Here is a 16,900-nt window from a genome sequence, read left to right on the forward strand (position 1 = left end):
ACTTTGAAAATGACATAATTTAGTCCTATGACTTTAAAAATCAACTCAATTTGGTCCTTCGTTGCAAAATTGGTCAAAAAATTGTTAAATTGAAGGATAAAATGATCAATTCAATGTGCTTCAACCCCTTTCTCCGTCGTTGTCTCTTGAATCTATCCTAATTCAAAGACAGAGAACATTGATGTTTCATATATCGAGCAAACAATATGGCATCATGGTGCAGCAGCGGTATATGTTCTTTTTCTCGCCTCACATCAAAATCTGACAATCCCAACATACCACACCTAAAATGTGCTAATTACCTGCTATTTTGATGATGTTGGTGGATAAAGAGGGGTTGTGTATGACGTCTGAAAACCTTGCAGGGGATCTAAGTAAAGTTGTTAGAAACCTTGCGCACTTCACGTGTTTGTTGAACCAGAGAGGCATATATATATATAGCTACAAATTTGAAAAATTGTTTTTTTGATGAAGAAATGTATGTTCTATTGTTTCATTATGTCACAACCACATCATTTTTGTACACAAAAATGCTAGTTTAACTTAGCTACACTATTCAGGATTTCCACGGCGGAGGCATGGGTCGAGTCGCAAGGTAAAACGATGAAATGTTTGAGAATATTGTGTTCTTGTTGACTCCAGACCGGCCACTGCTGGTGAGGGACACCAGTGCAGCTACCAAGCCTGCATTTCCTAGTAGCATAGTATAACCAAGTGGCACTCCACATGTACTCGTCGAAGTAGTTGGTGGAGTTATAGTACGGCTCAATGTATGGATTTCTTCAGCTGGACACCGTTTTTTTTTTTTTTTTTTTTTTTTTTTTTGCCTCTGTCCTTGAAGAATGCATACACGATTTTTGCACATTTAGCCAAGTTGGCGTAGTATACGGCGTTGCGCTACTGCTAACACTGCCGCCATTTCTCCGGTTAGGTCCAGCCTTGAAAATACTATTTGGACTACTAATCTTCCTTCAAATTTGGTAAGAGTAACATTATCAGTTGGGGAGAATGTAAGATTGATTAGGAAAGAGAACGTGGGAGGGGAGAGAAAAAAAAAATAAAACAAAACTGATTTTAAAGTATATATATATATATATATATATATATATATATATATATATATATGGTTGCATTCAAATACAAACCCCCTTAAAATACAAACGCTCCTTAAAATACAAACTTGAGCTCGTGCACACATTAACATACTTACATGCACACAGGGCGCACTGCCAATAATTTCTGGGATTAGCACGTGCACACATTAACATACTCACATGCACACAGCGCGTAGGAGGAAAAATCACAGCCATCCATCAAAGCTCGTGCACACATTAACATACTTACATGCACACAGCGCGTAGGAGGAAAAAATCAGGACCGTCCAATACCAACATCCAACGGCGTCAAATTGTCCACAGGTTTGTATTTTAAGATGTGTTTTTACCTGAATGTAAATATATATATATATATATATATATATATATATATATATATATAATAATAATAATAATAATAATAATAATAATAATAATAATAATAATAATAATAATAATGATAGTCAGGCGCGCGCCGATGTGACGCGCCCAACGGGGGTACACTCGTGTCAACCACGATTGGCTGTCACATTTAGGGATGACAATTCTACCCGCACCCAACGGGTTACCTGCATCCCAGCCCCCATGGATAATAAAATACCCGCGGGTATGGGGGCGGGTGTGCGGAGAGGTATCCCCGCATCCGCCCCCGCCCCCACACACACACATATATATATATATATATATATATATATATATATATATATATATATATATATATATATATATATATATATATATTGTGTTATTATATTTATGTCAATGTCAATATCAAACTAGTGTTGAAGTCTATAACTACTTTTTTGTACTAAGTCGAGGATTTGAAGCACTAATATAATTCATGAAGATTTGAAGCATTAAACTTGAAGTATTATATAGATTTTTGGGTAGTAAGGGAAGGTCCTAACTCACTAATATTACAGCTTCTAATTATTTTTTGGTGCTAGTGGCTAAGATTTTATACACTAATGTTGAAGTTGGAAGCAAATGTAATATTCAAGTTGGTAGTTATTTGGTGAAGACTTTGATGCACTAATATTATAAATTGCACTAATAAAATTTTTATTAGATGTAAGTTTCATATTATTAATGAGACTAAGGTTACATGCAAAATCTCCATGGGTATTTCCCGCACCCGCAAAATACCCACGGGGCGGGTATGGGAAGGAATTTCATTACCCGCGCGGGTGCGGGTGTGGGTATGGGGAGTGGGGTGGGATTGCGGGGGCGGGGACGGGGGATATATCCCCCGCCCCGCCCCGCCCCGCCCCGCCCCATTGCCATCCTTAGTCACGTTTGGTTCTTTTTTGCTGGGTCCCACCATGCTGCCATTCTCCCCATCTTTGCAAAAGTAATGCATTCTCCCCACTTGCTCTCCTGGTGTGGATGCTCTAATGGCTAGGGCTGTGCAGCAGACGTTTCGGATCGGATCGGATGGCTGATGGGCAAATTCGAACGGATATCGGATTGATGTTCTGAATACCCTACTCGTTGTATTAATGATATTTATCTGTTCGGTTCTTATGCTAATCGGATCGGTCGGAAATCGGACTATAAGTCGGTTTTAAAAAAAACGAAAATAAAAAAATAAACCTAAAAAGTTCATTAATTGGGAAAATAAAAGTGCAAAACTAAAAGTAAAATAGCAATTAATAAGTAATAACTGATAGTCTAAACTCTAAAGCTCTAAGCCTGTAAATTTCTAATAGACTAATATTGTAATACTAACTTAGTAATTAGTATTACTAAGTAGTCTATCAGCAAAAGGATGGATTATACAAAATACAGATTAGTCATTATTCTATTATAGATTTACAAAATACACAACACTACAACAGTGAAGTGTCAAGCAGTCAAGCATATCAGCATTCAGCAAGATAGAGATTTAATTCTTTCACACTTTACATGCAAATCAGTTAAGTCAGTCAGTTACTCTTCTTCCTGTGAATTGTGACAAGTAACAAGTTAGTGAAAAGAATTAGCACATAAGCAAGCATTACTGCATGTTTGCATTAGAATTCTAAATTAAACACAGAAAATGGATTAATATATATTTATATAGTTGGCTCAGTAAGCATTTTTCCATATCAGTTTTGGATTAAGGGCAAATTGCTACAATAAACAATAAGTTTAGAGCAACTTATCAACTTAATCCTTTTCAGATTAAATGTGGAAGCTTCATCATTGCCATGGAAAAGGGACAGATGGACAAACATAGTAAAATAGAAACATTACCATCCAGATTACCATTTACCAGAATAGCAGATGCACAAGGGACTTGAGGCTGCAACTTAGAAAAAGTTACCAAGCCTTCACAAGCCAGTAAATTTATGCAACCTTACCATTATCATACATTCATACTCACAGAGGTCCAATGCAAACAAATGATCAAGGCATCAAGCATTTAAGCCAGCAACTTAATAAAATCAGTTACCATGGCCCTCAAAAAATACCAAGTGAGAGATTAGATTGCAATTGAGTCAAATAGTGTATATATTGCAATAAATCAGACACAAATAATTGAGTAAATGAGTAATGTAAAGCATAACATTACAGGAATCATAGCCAGTGTAGAACCAAGAGATCTCTCACTTCCACCTTCACCACTTAACTCTGCAAAATAAGCGATTTTCAAATAATTAGAATTTAGAAATAATAATGTAATTTGTAAAATGTGAAAAAAAAGTCAAGGAAATGTAGTGTAAACTTTTTTACCTTTTTCAAACTTCTCCAACTCTTCCAGGTTCTCCTCAATACATAAAGGAATATTTTGCTGTCTAAGCCAATCATGTGTACACATCAAAGCTTCCACAATTTTTGGAGTTAATGAACTCCTAAAAGGATCCAATACTCTCCCAGATGTACTGAAGGCAGATTCAGAGGCAACAATTGAGATTGGGATGGCTAGGACATCCCTAGCAAGCTTAGACAGTATAGGAAACCTAACAGAGTTAATCTTCCACCATCTAAAGTATATCAAAAGAGTCTTCTTCTTCAACTACTACCTCACTCAAGTATATATCCAACTCAGTTTTTTTCTTACCACCAGACTCCAATCTTTGTTTTTTAATTTGGGACTTGAGTAAATGTTGTGGCATACCAACAAAGGCATGTGCAGATACAGAGGAATCACTACCAACAGAGACAGATGAAGACTAACTAGAAGCAGGAACAGAAGGGACACCAGAACTGACAGAATAATCATCAAATAACTCAGTCAAACCAGCAAGTACTTTTTCATAGTATGGTTTACCCTTTTCCTCAACATACATATGATTAAGTTTTTTTTGAAGGTTACATATGATTAAGTTGAGTAGGCATATACTCCAATTTATCCATGGAGTCTAGAATGTTTGCAAAGAAAATCATTAGATTCATTTTATCTACATCACCCCAATACTTCTCAAATTTTTCCTTTATATTTTTCCCCATAACACTCACTGTCCCATCAGCTTCCATCATGCCCTTCAATAGGCAGTACAAATCATAAATCACAGTGAAAAATGTGTTAGATGTGACATACAAAGAACCAGAAATTCTGATTGTCATTTCATAAAAACATTTTAATATCTTTACCAAACCACCAACTGATTCCCAGTCCATAAAATTAGGAATAGAATTCCCCAAGTCAGACTTGAATGAATAATCAGATTCCAAAGATTCAAACACTTTCTGGTAACTCAATGCAGATTGCAACATCAAATAGGTAGAGTTCCATTTGGTTAGAATATCTAAACATAAAGAAGACCTTTGTTCAATACTCAACAAATCAGCCAAATCCCTGAATTTCTTAAGCCTAGTAGGAGAATTTCTAACGTATCTAACCACCTCCCTGACCTTCTTGACAGAACTATCAGAGTATTTCAGACCATCTTGCACTACCAAGTTCAAGATATGGGCAATACATCTCATGTGAATATACTTTGCCCTCACAGTAGATGCTCCCAAAGACACAATTTTAGTCTTTAGAAACCCCATTGCAGTGTCATTGGATGAGGCCCCACTCAAAACATTCCTAAGCCAAGTATATTCACCTTTATGAGAGGTAACAGGGACAAATGCCAAGATTTTTTTATGGAGCTTCTACTCAGAATCAATGAAATGGGCAGTAACTACCATGTAGTTAATCCTTTGGATGGATGTCCATGAGTCAGTGGTAATACTAACTCTATGACTGCTTCCCCGCTTCCCCTTAAGAATGCCTTCAATTTCAGTCTCTCTTCTTCATAGACCACTAGGATGTCCCTACTTATAGTCCATCTAGATGGATCTATAAACCTAGGGCAAGCAATAGCAATGAACCTCCTGAAGCCTATTCCCTCCATAAATCTAAAGGGCAGTTCATCTATGATTATCATTTCAACCAAGGCCCTGCTAATTGATTCTTGATTAAATACCCATGTCCCTATTTCTCCCACAGAAGGTTGAGATAAATCAGAAGATGTAACAACTTGAAATGTTAAAAGGGACTGCCTAGTATCCTTGGAATGAGGGTTCTACATACAACTCATCATGTGGTTTCTCAAGGAAGATGTACCATGTTTTTTACTCTCACAGTGATATACTTTTGCACAATAAATACACTTTCCTTTCACAGTAACACCAGTACTGTCTTTTATTTTCTCAAAATGATCTCATACTTTAGATCTGGAATCAACCTGTTTTCTCTTCTTATCAGGAACTGCAGGAGGTTGCACATTCTGTTGATTATTTTGCTCAACAGTTTGGGCTTCCAACCCTGTATTTCCCTTTGTTGAAGAGTTGGGAGGTTGACTCCCAGGCATACTGATATTTTCCATCTAAAAAATGGTTAATTATCAGTACACAAAGTAGGATTCACATTCAAGATGAGACAGCAGTGCATGAAACTGATGAAAGCATTTAATAATTCCAGAATCAGACACATTTTGTGTCATCATTTTACAGGAATGCGTAATTAAATATACAAATATACAAATACAATTAAGGGCATACATCCATAAACAGGCAATACAAAGAAATCCAGATTCAGGGATATATTTTAAATATCCAGATGAACCAGAGACTGTTATAATATATATACAACTCATTTCATCAACATCATTAAAAGGATTTCTATGGGGCTTCCACCAATTTAAGCCTTTAAGGGACATAACATTATAACAAATCAAATTTATCACAGTCAGTGCTTCCACCAGAATGTCACAGAACATGTCACACATTCACACATTCTGAAATCAATTTTATAACACTATGGTTTTAATAAAAAGTCAGTGCTTCCACCACAATATCACAGAGAGTCAGAGACACAAAATAGATCACAAATTCGCAATATACTCAGAGTAATATGTCAATAAATTTAACAAATAACTTTTACAAAACTAGGGTTTGCATTTTGCAGTAAAAAAGTCAGTGCTTCCACTAGAATATCACAGAGACCACATAATATATCACAATAAATTTAAGAACTGCAAATATATAAAAATAGGGTATACCCCGGAGAACGAGGGATTATGTATACTGGAAGTCGACGACACCACTAGTCCACGGTCCACCACAACACCACTACACCAGTCAGGGCCTCAAGGCTTCCACCAGTGACCACCACTCAATGTTTCGTCGTCTAGAACTCTAGAAGACTAGAACAGAAGTACAGACTAGAACCAACCGGAGAAGGAGAGTAGAGACTACAAAGAAGTAGTCTTTGTCTAGTAGAGAAGAGAGAAGAGAGAACTGAGGAGTGAGGACTAAAATCGCAAGGTGCGACTGCGCATAGAGAGAACTCAGAGAAGAGAAGGTCTCATCTGGAAACCCTAAGAGAAGAGACTGACTGCGCAAATGAGAAGAGAACTGAAGACTTCTGCGTATCAACATATATATATATATATATATATATATATATATACACACACACACTAAGACTAAATGACGTCGTATTGCACTCTACATACGTAACCCTATTTTTAATCGGATATTCGGACGGATCGGGTTGATTTTTTGGCCCCACTACCCGAATGCCATAAACCGACGTCGTTTTAAATGACGGTTCGGTTTTAAGAAATCGGGTAGCGGTTCAGTTCGGTTATGTTTGGTCGGGTAGCGGTTCGGTCGGGTTTCTCGATTTTTTCGGATTTTGCTTAGCCCTACTAATGGCGCATGGGAAGAGAAAGTAAATACTAAGAAATGTGGTGAAACATAGTGGATTGACCATTTTACCTTTCAATTTAATAATCTTTTGACGAATTTTGTAAAGAATGACCAAATTGAGTTGATTTTTAGAATTAAAAGATCAAATTAGTCATTTTCAAAGTCAAAAACTAAATTAAGCAATTCTCACCCGTCAAGGGACCTGGGGAAGATGAGAGTATTTCAATACTTATGAGGACAATTTACACAAAATGTCGGTGATGAGTAACTTTAAACTCAAAATTAGGCTGCAATCTTATAAAATTGGGTGCTCTCCCAATGGATTGAGGGATTGAATTAGCGATGGAATTAGGAAGCGGCCAAAAACTAGTAAAAAGCATGCGTCTAGGCAAGCCCAATTGGCTAGCTGTCGCTGTCGGACTATTGAACTATAAATCCACTGCCGGTGTTTCTACGCTAAGGGAACAAACCCCACCATCATTGTCACCTCGCGTAAGGCGCGTGAGCGAGAAAATGCTTTTAACTCACAACACCACATACAATGTCTCAAACGACATCTCGCCAAATGCAAATACGCCTTTCTTGTCATTCACAACATTCCATCTCTGCACTGAATGAATGAATTTACCATTTTGTCCTCCATGTGCACTCTTATTATATTCATTTTTAATATACTGAAGTTATATTATTTATTGCTAGTACACTGTAAATTTATTTTTAATTTATTACATATGGACCATGATTTACAGTATAATTTGCCTCTAACTTGTTAATGTTTACCTAATAGGTGTAACGTGATTAGGTTAGTAAAAGTTGCTTAATTCAATAAGAATAATTAAATTAATCCCTCCAAGGGATATTTGTTATGATTACCAATGCCAAAAGACACGCATGATTATTTTCAGTTATTAGAAGAAATATTGACCCACCATGCAATAGAGGCTAATTCCATCATTTTTGTCCATCTTACATAAACCAAAAGTACAAATTAACCCAAATACAAAAATGATGTTTACCAGTATATAGGTGAATAAGTGTGAAATTGTGTAATCATCATCATTGATAGTTATGAAGACCACATATTTGTATGTTTCAGAGGATGCCACTCTTCCTCTTCCCCCTCTACCCTCTCTTCCTCTTACTCCAGCAATTTTGCCAGAAAAAACGAAAGCAGTGTTTGTCCTCGGCATGACCTGCAAGTTAACAATTACAAGAACAAGATCACATAAGAGCATATGTATGATGAAAATATTTAGCCCTCAAGGCTACATTGCGCTATTCTAACCTATAAGATGGATTTATATACAAAGGAAAGCATGTCTTGTTACCAATTATATAACACTCACCTTCAAAGATGAAATGCTGGGAAGAAATGTCAGCCAACTGATTATATAATTGCTAAGACTTAATTTCAGAGCAACCTTGTGGCCAAAGCACCAGAGTTGTTATTTGATGGTGTCTCACTCTGAGCACTCATGTTAACATGGTTGTTGCACTCGCTAATTGAAGAACCCACAGAATTAGTATCCACCAGAGCATGGGGGGATCTGTTACTTTCTCGGCTTTCCAGGCATTCCATGATGCTAGCAATTCCGGCATTCACCTCTCTCCTAACTTCAGAACCAATATCTGAAAAGGATGTGCTTCGAGAAAAGAGCCTTTCCCTCCAACCTCTTTTAGTCTTGTTAAATGATTCTCGGTATCTTAAAAAAAAAAAAAACATGTTAACTTTGTTCAAACATTCAAATGGCAACAAGAGTAATATAAAGAAGAATAATCAAGAGGGGAAAAAAAGAGCTCCAATATAACTCATACTTCATCGACATTGAACTAAATTGAGATCTCAAAGTATCCGAAATTGACTGCAAATCAGATGGACCTGCATTCTCTTGATTTGTCATGGAAGACTGGCCAGAAGAGCTTCTAAGAGTATATAAAAAGAAATCAGACAAAGCAATTTTTCAAATATTCTATGACCAATGAACAAAAGCTTGCCACTACCTACTATCAACAGAGATTCCTTGAGAATTGTTTAGCATGGGTATGGATGCAGGGGATGAGCTAACAGTATGACTGCTATTAACAGAAGAATTGAGGGATGAAACTTGAGGAGTTTCATTGTTCAAGGATGATTCTGAAACTGCTCCAACAGGGACTTGGGAAGCAGAAACAGGCCTAACACGACGAGATGCACTAGGTTGTGTAGAAAACACAAAACGCTGTGAACGCTCATCAGAGGATGGACGGCTTCTAGATCGCTCCCTCCTAGAATTGCGGTGAGCTCTTTCCATTGCAGCAGCAGCCAAATGCTGGATGATGCGTTCTTCAAGTTCAGTATCGCTTAAGCCCACTGGTAACTGCATTACAATAACAAAGGTGAGACAGCATTAAGACTTTAACAAGATGCTTCAGATGATGGCGCAATTAAAAGAATATCGAATTCAAATCAGATGGGTAATCTACATGTGGCAATTCAATGTCTCCCAGAGTAGGATGGCGAATTATTGCTGCACTTCTTGTAGGATTAAGTTTTAAACGCCTTTCATGTTCCACAGCCTCAAGCAATTCTTGGCTGTCATACCATCCAAAGCAGGTAAGTAATTACAAACAGAAAAGACAAAAATAACTGAATAAGAAGAAGGATATTCTAATGATAAAAATGAAAAGGTGAAAAGAACCAGCAAAGAACCTTTCTGGATCTTTCAGACTAATCTGTTGCCAGCACATTGGACAATTAGAACTCCTTTGACACCTATTCAAAAAAATTGTAATCATTAGAATTTTAGTTACATTTCCTTGTAAGCTACGAGAGAAGACATCAATTGACACTACATGTTTCCATTGGATGTGGTAGAAGTCATTACATTTCACATAGTTTCATCATATGCATGAAGATCCACTGCCTCAATATAATGTACTTATGTACGTATTCCATTGAACACCATAATATGTGGGTGAGCATTCCATGTTTATTACAAGAAACACACCATGAGAGCTATCAGTATGCTCCATTCTCTCTCTCATTTTCTCCCTTCCAACAATAGGTGATTTAGGCCAAAAATTCTCTTTACACTTAATGCAATGATTTTGCATTTATAGTGACCACACTTGAAAGTCTAAATCCACTAAACTGAGATTTTAGTGCATTTAAATTAGCAAATGAAAAGGCATCACCCTTCACAATGTATGGCCCATAAACCAAAATATTTTGACTGACCATATCCCACTTCTCATCCAACCATGTTTTAATGAAACTATACTATACAAATGTAATTGGCAGTGCTAATACTGACCCTCTAGGTACAAGTGAGTATGGCAAGAAATACATTGCTGACTCATGTGATAATTAGATTAAAGAGATCATTAAAAAAAATAAAAGAATGACTAGTCTTAAAAGAGATTAAGACAAAACTGAAACAACCTCATAAAGCAACAAGAGACATCATATAACAAAACTACAAATGGTGCATTTTGGAGAGTAGTTGGATCATTCTGATCCCATTGCTCCCACTGGACCCTTATCCTTAAATTTTTTTGTGATTAGGACAACAAATTAATGAACCACTCAAATCACTCCAACCACGATTAATTCACACAACCTTTTGATAGCAGACTGCTCCAACTGCTATCCCAAACACACCTCAAAATACAAAAAAATCATCTCTTTCCCCTCTTAAGCATGGCTTGGAATTCTTGTGATATTGCTCTTCTCCAACACTCTCTCTCCCTCTCTGTCTTTGTGTTTAACAACCATTTCCTCCATTTCATACTGTTAAGGTATTAACAACCGTTATGCAATCAACGGTCCATAACATCTCTCACCAACTTAAATGATAATTCAAGTAAAGAGTATGGATTTGAAATGCCAAGAACAACAAATGTAAAACTGCATACCATTCCAAAATGCACTGCAAGTGAAACTCGTGCTTGCAATGAGTAACCTGCAGAGAACATAAATTATATGCTTTTAGAAACCACATGGACAAAAATACAAAACACAGACAACTTTTATAGTTTTATATAAGTCAGTGCAACACAGAAGCTATTGATGTGAGTAGTATTTACAGTGGAAGGATCACTCTCGGAGAATATCTCAAGGCAAATGCTGCAAGCATCATCACAAGCATCCTGAATTCCCCCTTCCACAAAAGCTGCTGCAGATGTGGCATGACTTTCCTCCTTCTTGACCTCTTCCATTCTTGGAACCTTGAGCAAACAAAGCAAGGAACAGAATTCAAGTGTCATGAAACACCATCTTTTTTTTTTTTTGGAAAAGCAACAAAAGGGAAAATAATACATTTTTGCTAGGACACATTTCCATTAGAAATGTCAAGACTTTTCAATCAGCTATATTAATTGGGTAGCAATAACCACCTAATTTTCCTATAATCCATAAATTGTGAATTCAATAATCAAATTCCTAACTCTCCAGTGACATAAAAGAAATGAATTGAACCTTACAGAATTAAATTTTGCAACTCAGATAAATCAACCATGGTCAATTCTTTCTTTCTTTCTTTCTTTCTTTCTTCTTCTTCTTTTTTATTTTATTTTATTTTGTTTGGTAGAAATATACTCAGATACATAGAGAGGCATGATAGTTATCAAAAATTCTTTTTTTTTTTTTTTTTTTTTTTTTTTTCGAATCCAGGCAATTGATTGATAAAAACTAATCCTCCATAATAAATAAATAATCGTAATGGAGATTGCAATGAGGTTAAGATCCATACAAACAGGATTTTGATTGCATTTAAAAATATATACTCACGGAGCATATATTTTTATCCTGGTATAGAAAATTATTTTACCTGGATTTATGTCCCAAAATAGAAGGGTCAAGAAGGATGAGACGAATCACCGAAGAAATCCGAACGTATTAGCTCTGAATATTCCTCCCCCGATAAAATGCAACTTGAATAATGTTCTACAAGGTCCCGAATCCTGATCGAGGAACCCTAGAACGTTTTGAGAGAGAAACTTCAGAGCGAAACTTGAAAAAAGCAGAGGAATTATAGATATATACTCCGTAAATAGAAATCGATTAGGTTTCTGTATCGACGACATCCAAATGCGGAAATGCCCGTTTAGCTCGTGGAGTACATGATAGAATTACAATCCTAGGAAAACGCTCATTGTTTAAAAAAAATGATAAAATATGAAAAGTTAGTTGAAAGCTGAAAAATAATAGTTAATTAGTTGTTAATTTTTTTTTTTGAAAAGAAAATTCAACAATTTATTAAATCATAGAAGCAATACAGGAAGGAACACTATCCAATCAAATAGAAGAACCAGTACTAGAACGAGTTGTCCTAACCAGAACATGAGCAAGCTTGTTCACTCATCTTGGAACAAAGAGAATAGACACTGAGTCGAAGTGTCGTTTGAGATTGCAGCAATCCTTAATAACACATCCCGCAAAAGTAAAATCCGTAGTAGAATGGTTTAGCAAATTACACACTACCTGACATTCTGTATTGATGGACACTTTATGATAGCCACAGGCCATAACCCACGATACTGCTTCCTTGATAGCAAGGGCCTCTGCTAAGTGTGCATCATTGAGGCACCGTACAGGACCATTTTTTGCTGCCACGTAGCTCCCCGTACTATCTTGAATGACGACACCAAAACTTGCTTGCTGAGTATCGGGAAAGACAGCGGCATCCACGAACACCGCAACACAATTAGTAGGAATAGCAATGGAGTTCTCGCCGTTACTGGGATACGAAACAATTTCATTAATTCTAGCCATTCCATATTGCTGCCATTCATGCACTGTCCTCAACTCTTCTTTCAGCCAACGCAAATAACGTAGGCAGCGTACCATGCAGACATCGCCAAATGAAGTTTTGTATACTTGGAGGGATTTTCAACTTCCATATTGCATGCCAAGCCCGAGATCGACTTTCTCCGTTCGACTCACCACTTAAAAGACGATATCCCTGACTCACAGAATATACACCACGTAAGTCTCCCCTCCAACACCATTGGTCCTCAAAATGAAATGCAATAGGAATTTTCTTTATGAGTTCCACGTCCCGGCTTTCAAAAAGAATGGATAACAAATCAATATTCCATTCGTGAGTATCACTGATGATTAAATCACTAACCAGCATTTCAGAATTCTGAGTGTGAAGGGCAATGTTTAAAAATACATAAAAGAACATTAGGATTTTGATTAATGAATGATGGAAGGTATTATTATTTTAAATTAATAAAGAAAAAAATAAGTTAAAAAGTTAGGAGCACGCACACACACACACACACACACACACACACACACACACACACACACACACACACACATATATATATATATATATATATATATATATATATATATATGTATATATATATATATGTATATGTATATATGTATATACTTATTTATTTATTTATTTATTTATATATCCCCTATATTTATATTTGAGAGTTGACATTTGCCCCTCAAAAATAACACTTTGATGAAATTTTTTGATTTAATTTTTAAATTATTTTTTTCAGTTTAATTGCCCTCAAATTTTTAAAGAAATAACAACTTTACCATTATTTTTCTGTCCTGTGATCTTTGTCTTCTTTTTTCTCCATCATTTCAACACTCAATTCTTTTTTCTTTTTTTTTTTAACATTTTTTTTTAAAACCACTACATTATTCTAGCTAACATCTCCATTCTCTCCCTCAAAACCAAATCTAATGTCCTCCAGCATGTTCCTAATTCAATTCTTATATATCATGTTGGTTGTATTCTTATTTATTGTGTCATATAAAAATTATTAAACATTATATATATTATTATTTAAAAATTAGAACATACTCGTTTTAAAAATAAAAAATTAAAACATAATAATTGATTGTTGGGTATGACGTTTCGCGCAAAGTGCGTGCCCTCGACTAATATTATATATATATATATATATATATATATATATATATATATATATATATATATATATATATATAGAGTGGATCAGGTGTAAAGATAACTTCTCGTGCAGTTATGTGGTTAACACAAGAAAACGCACCTTAAGTGTAGAATTGACGCACCTAACCTTAAGCATTAAAATGACGCACTTTAAGTACAAAAATCACGCACCTTAAGCACACAAACAAAGCACATTAAAAATACAAATCACGCACCTAAAGTTTTAAAATTGCGCACCTTAAATTTCAACAACTGACGCACCTTAAGAAGGAAAACAACGCACTTTAAGAAGGAAAACCACGCACCTAAAGCTTTAAGCTGACCACCTTAAATTTTAACACCTGACTCACCTTAAGAACACAAATCACACACCTAAAACTTTAGATCGACACACTTAAGTTTTCAACAACTGGCGCACATTAAGCCACACAGTACAAAAACCACACACATTAAGAAGGAAAACCGCACACCTTAAATTTGACATAGATGCAAAAAGACCAAATTGTCACCACATTTTTTTAGTCATTGTTAATCCTGGACGTTGATTTAGGCAATATCAATGCCTCAAATTTAACCGCACAAACGCACGGGACACATTCAATCGCACTGGAATTGAATTTCATATATATATATATATATATATATATATATATATATATATATATATATATACATATATAATAGAGATAAAATGCGAAGGAGGTCTCTAGGTAAAACATGCAGATTAATCAGTCATTGATCTTGCCAAAATCAACTGCCTAGAATGAACGTAAATTAAAATGAAAAAATGCGATGGCATTATGGTAATTTTGCGTATTGTTGAAAACTTAATGTGCGTATTTTTTAAGTTTAAGGTGCGTCATTTTAACACTTAAGGTGTGTCAGTTCTCCTTCCAGAAAACTTAAGGTGTGTAACTGTAAAAGCTTTGTAACAACCCAAAATTTAATTTTATAAATACAATTTTAAGAAATTTCAAAATAGTCATTTTCACTCATTAAAAAAAATTTGCGATAAATTGGTGTTTGAATAAATTATTTTGAGTTACATTTTAAATTAATTCAACACCAAAACTTATTTTTATTCCAAAATCCTAAATTTTCGGGTGACTCGCGTACCAAGTTTTAAACTGAGAAACCAATTTGAGTGAGACCGGGAGAATTCTGAGAAGCCTTAAACAAGTGTTCATCTATAAAACTTTTTGAGAAAATTTCTTTTCAACCCCAAAGTATTTTAAATAGCAATTCTAGCCATTGGTCCATGGAGCATGGTGGACCGCTAGACATCCAAAATTTCTTTCCTGATTCATTTTCTAGCCTATGGAAATTACCACTTTGCCCTCAACCAATCATTGGTGATCTACCTAGGTTTTGGACCTTAAAAAAGCCTCACTATACCATTGTTGTCTCATGATCTTTTTCTTTGCCTCACCTAACATTTTTGTCTGCCAAGAGAAGAGAGAAAAACAATAGTAAGTTCATCTTCATTTTCCATTCAATCTTAGCCTTCTATCTTCCTTCTAGCTTCATCCTTTCTCTGAGGTTATAGTATAAGCTTTGAATGGTTTGTTTGGAGAGTTTAGGTGATGAAGGAGGTGCTAGCTAGGTTGGAAGGAAGAAGAGATTCAAGTAAGAAGAAGAAGCTTCAAAGGTATAATCCCATGGACTCCCTCCTTATTTTTGGCCCTGTGAAGCCTAGATTCTTGAGTAGAAATGAGTAGAAATGGTAGATTCTTGTTGTGTTTGAGTTAGAAAGTGATCTATTACTTGTTTATGATGTGTTGATAATGTTTTGAATGTGTTGGACTTGCCTGAAAATGTTTGCAGGTGATGAAGAAGTTGTCTGGTGCACCAGAACATCTAACGGAGCTAGCCAACAGACCATGGCAAGGTCCGTTGGCCAAGTCCCATTGAATGGTGGCCCATGGCAGCGGGCCATGGCAAAGCCCGTTGCCAAGCCCCGTTGCTTGGCGGGGCTGAGTGGAGGGGCTTCTCAAGCCCCGCTAAGCCAAATCAGTGTAGTGGCCAGGCCCTTGTGGCTCAGCTACGTGTCGTTTCGGTCCGGGTGTCACGGGCCCTTGTGGCTCGGTACCTTGGGGCTGTCATGACGCACGTTTGGGCTTTGATTTCGTTGATTTTGGTTAAGATTTGAGCTCCTTGTGCTAGTTTTTGGTAAAGGAAATTGTTGCAGAGGTTGTTTAAAGCTTGTTTTAGTGAGTAGAAATAAGAAGTATAAGACTTTGATCATCTATATGTTGAGCATGTTATTATTTGATTGTAAAATAGAGAAGCGTGAGCATGTTTGTTAAGTTTAGCTAAAGAAGCATGATTAAAGTGTCGCCTATGATTTATTGAGATTATTGTCAAGTTCTTGAATAATGAAGTTTACAGAGTATGAACTCCTTGAATGTTATATTACATTGATAGAGTTTAAATTGAGTATTTTGAGTTTTTAGTGCATGTTAAATACTTGCTAAGTGTTTGTTGTGAAGATTTGTCAAGTTATGATTTACAAGCATGATTTATCGAGTTATTAAGAATTTACAGTAAATAGAAATTGAAGCATGTTTCACAGTAAATTGCATTTTGAGCATATCATGTTTTAAAAATGCATAAGTGGCCAACGTGAGCCTAAGTATTACTTCCAAAAATCCAGAAGCATGTGGTATATCATTATTTGATGCATTGAGAAGTTATTGAGTTGTTGCATGCATGAGATTGATGTATGGGAGATATATTTATGTATTATCTATATCAGTG

The 16,900-nt window shown here is 35.9% G+C and overlaps 1 protein-coding gene across 3 annotated transcripts; it reads right to left on the reverse strand.

The window, feature by feature from the left end:
* Positions 1–8,122: 8,122 nt before the first annotated feature.
* LOC109150417 (E3 ubiquitin-protein ligase RHF2A-like) lies at positions 8,123–12,304 on the reverse strand. 3 transcript variants are annotated; one of them, XM_019298335.1, is made up of 9 exons: positions 12,029–12,304; positions 11,286–11,426; positions 11,115–11,161; positions 9,910–9,972; positions 9,684–9,792; positions 9,222–9,577; positions 9,036–9,140; positions 8,567–8,923; positions 8,123–8,413 (listed from the first exon to the last, which is right to left on the reverse strand). In XM_019298335.1, the coding sequence occupies exons 2-8, from the start codon at positions 11,415–11,417 to the stop codon at positions 8,632–8,634; spliced, it is 1,104 nt and encodes a 367-aa protein (XP_019153880.1). In that variant the 5' UTR covers positions 11,418–11,426; positions 12,029–12,304; the 3' UTR covers positions 8,123–8,413; positions 8,567–8,631. The 3 variants fall into 3 exon arrangements, with proteins under 3 accessions (XP_019153880.1, XP_019153873.1, XP_019153885.1); XM_019298328.1 differs by having other exon boundaries at positions 9,036–9,143; XM_019298340.1 differs by lacking the exon at positions 9,036–9,140.
* Between the last annotated feature and the right edge of the window lie 4,596 nt (positions 12,305–16,900).

Source organism: Ipomoea nil, unplaced genomic scaffold, assembly GCF_001879475.1.
Source record: "Ipomoea nil cultivar Tokyo-kokei standard unplaced genomic scaffold, Asagao_1.1 scaffold0268, whole genome shotgun sequence".
In the NCBI taxonomy this organism is placed as follows: domain Eukaryota; kingdom Viridiplantae; phylum Streptophyta; class Magnoliopsida; order Solanales; family Convolvulaceae; genus Ipomoea; species Ipomoea nil.

Coding starts and splice junctions, on each gene's coding strand:
- LOC109150417 (XM_019298328.1), bottom strand. CDS start 11,417: ATGGAAGAGGTCAAGAAGGAGGAAAGTCATGCCACATCTGCAGCAGCT. Junction 11,162..11,285: donor CCGAGAGTGATCCTTCCACT/GTAAATACTACT, acceptor TGTTCTCTGCAG/GTTACTCATTGCAAGCACGA. Junction 9,793..9,909: donor AGTCTGAAAGATCCAGAAAG/GTTCTTTGCTGG, acceptor ATGGTATGACAG/CCAAGAATTGCTTGAGGCTG.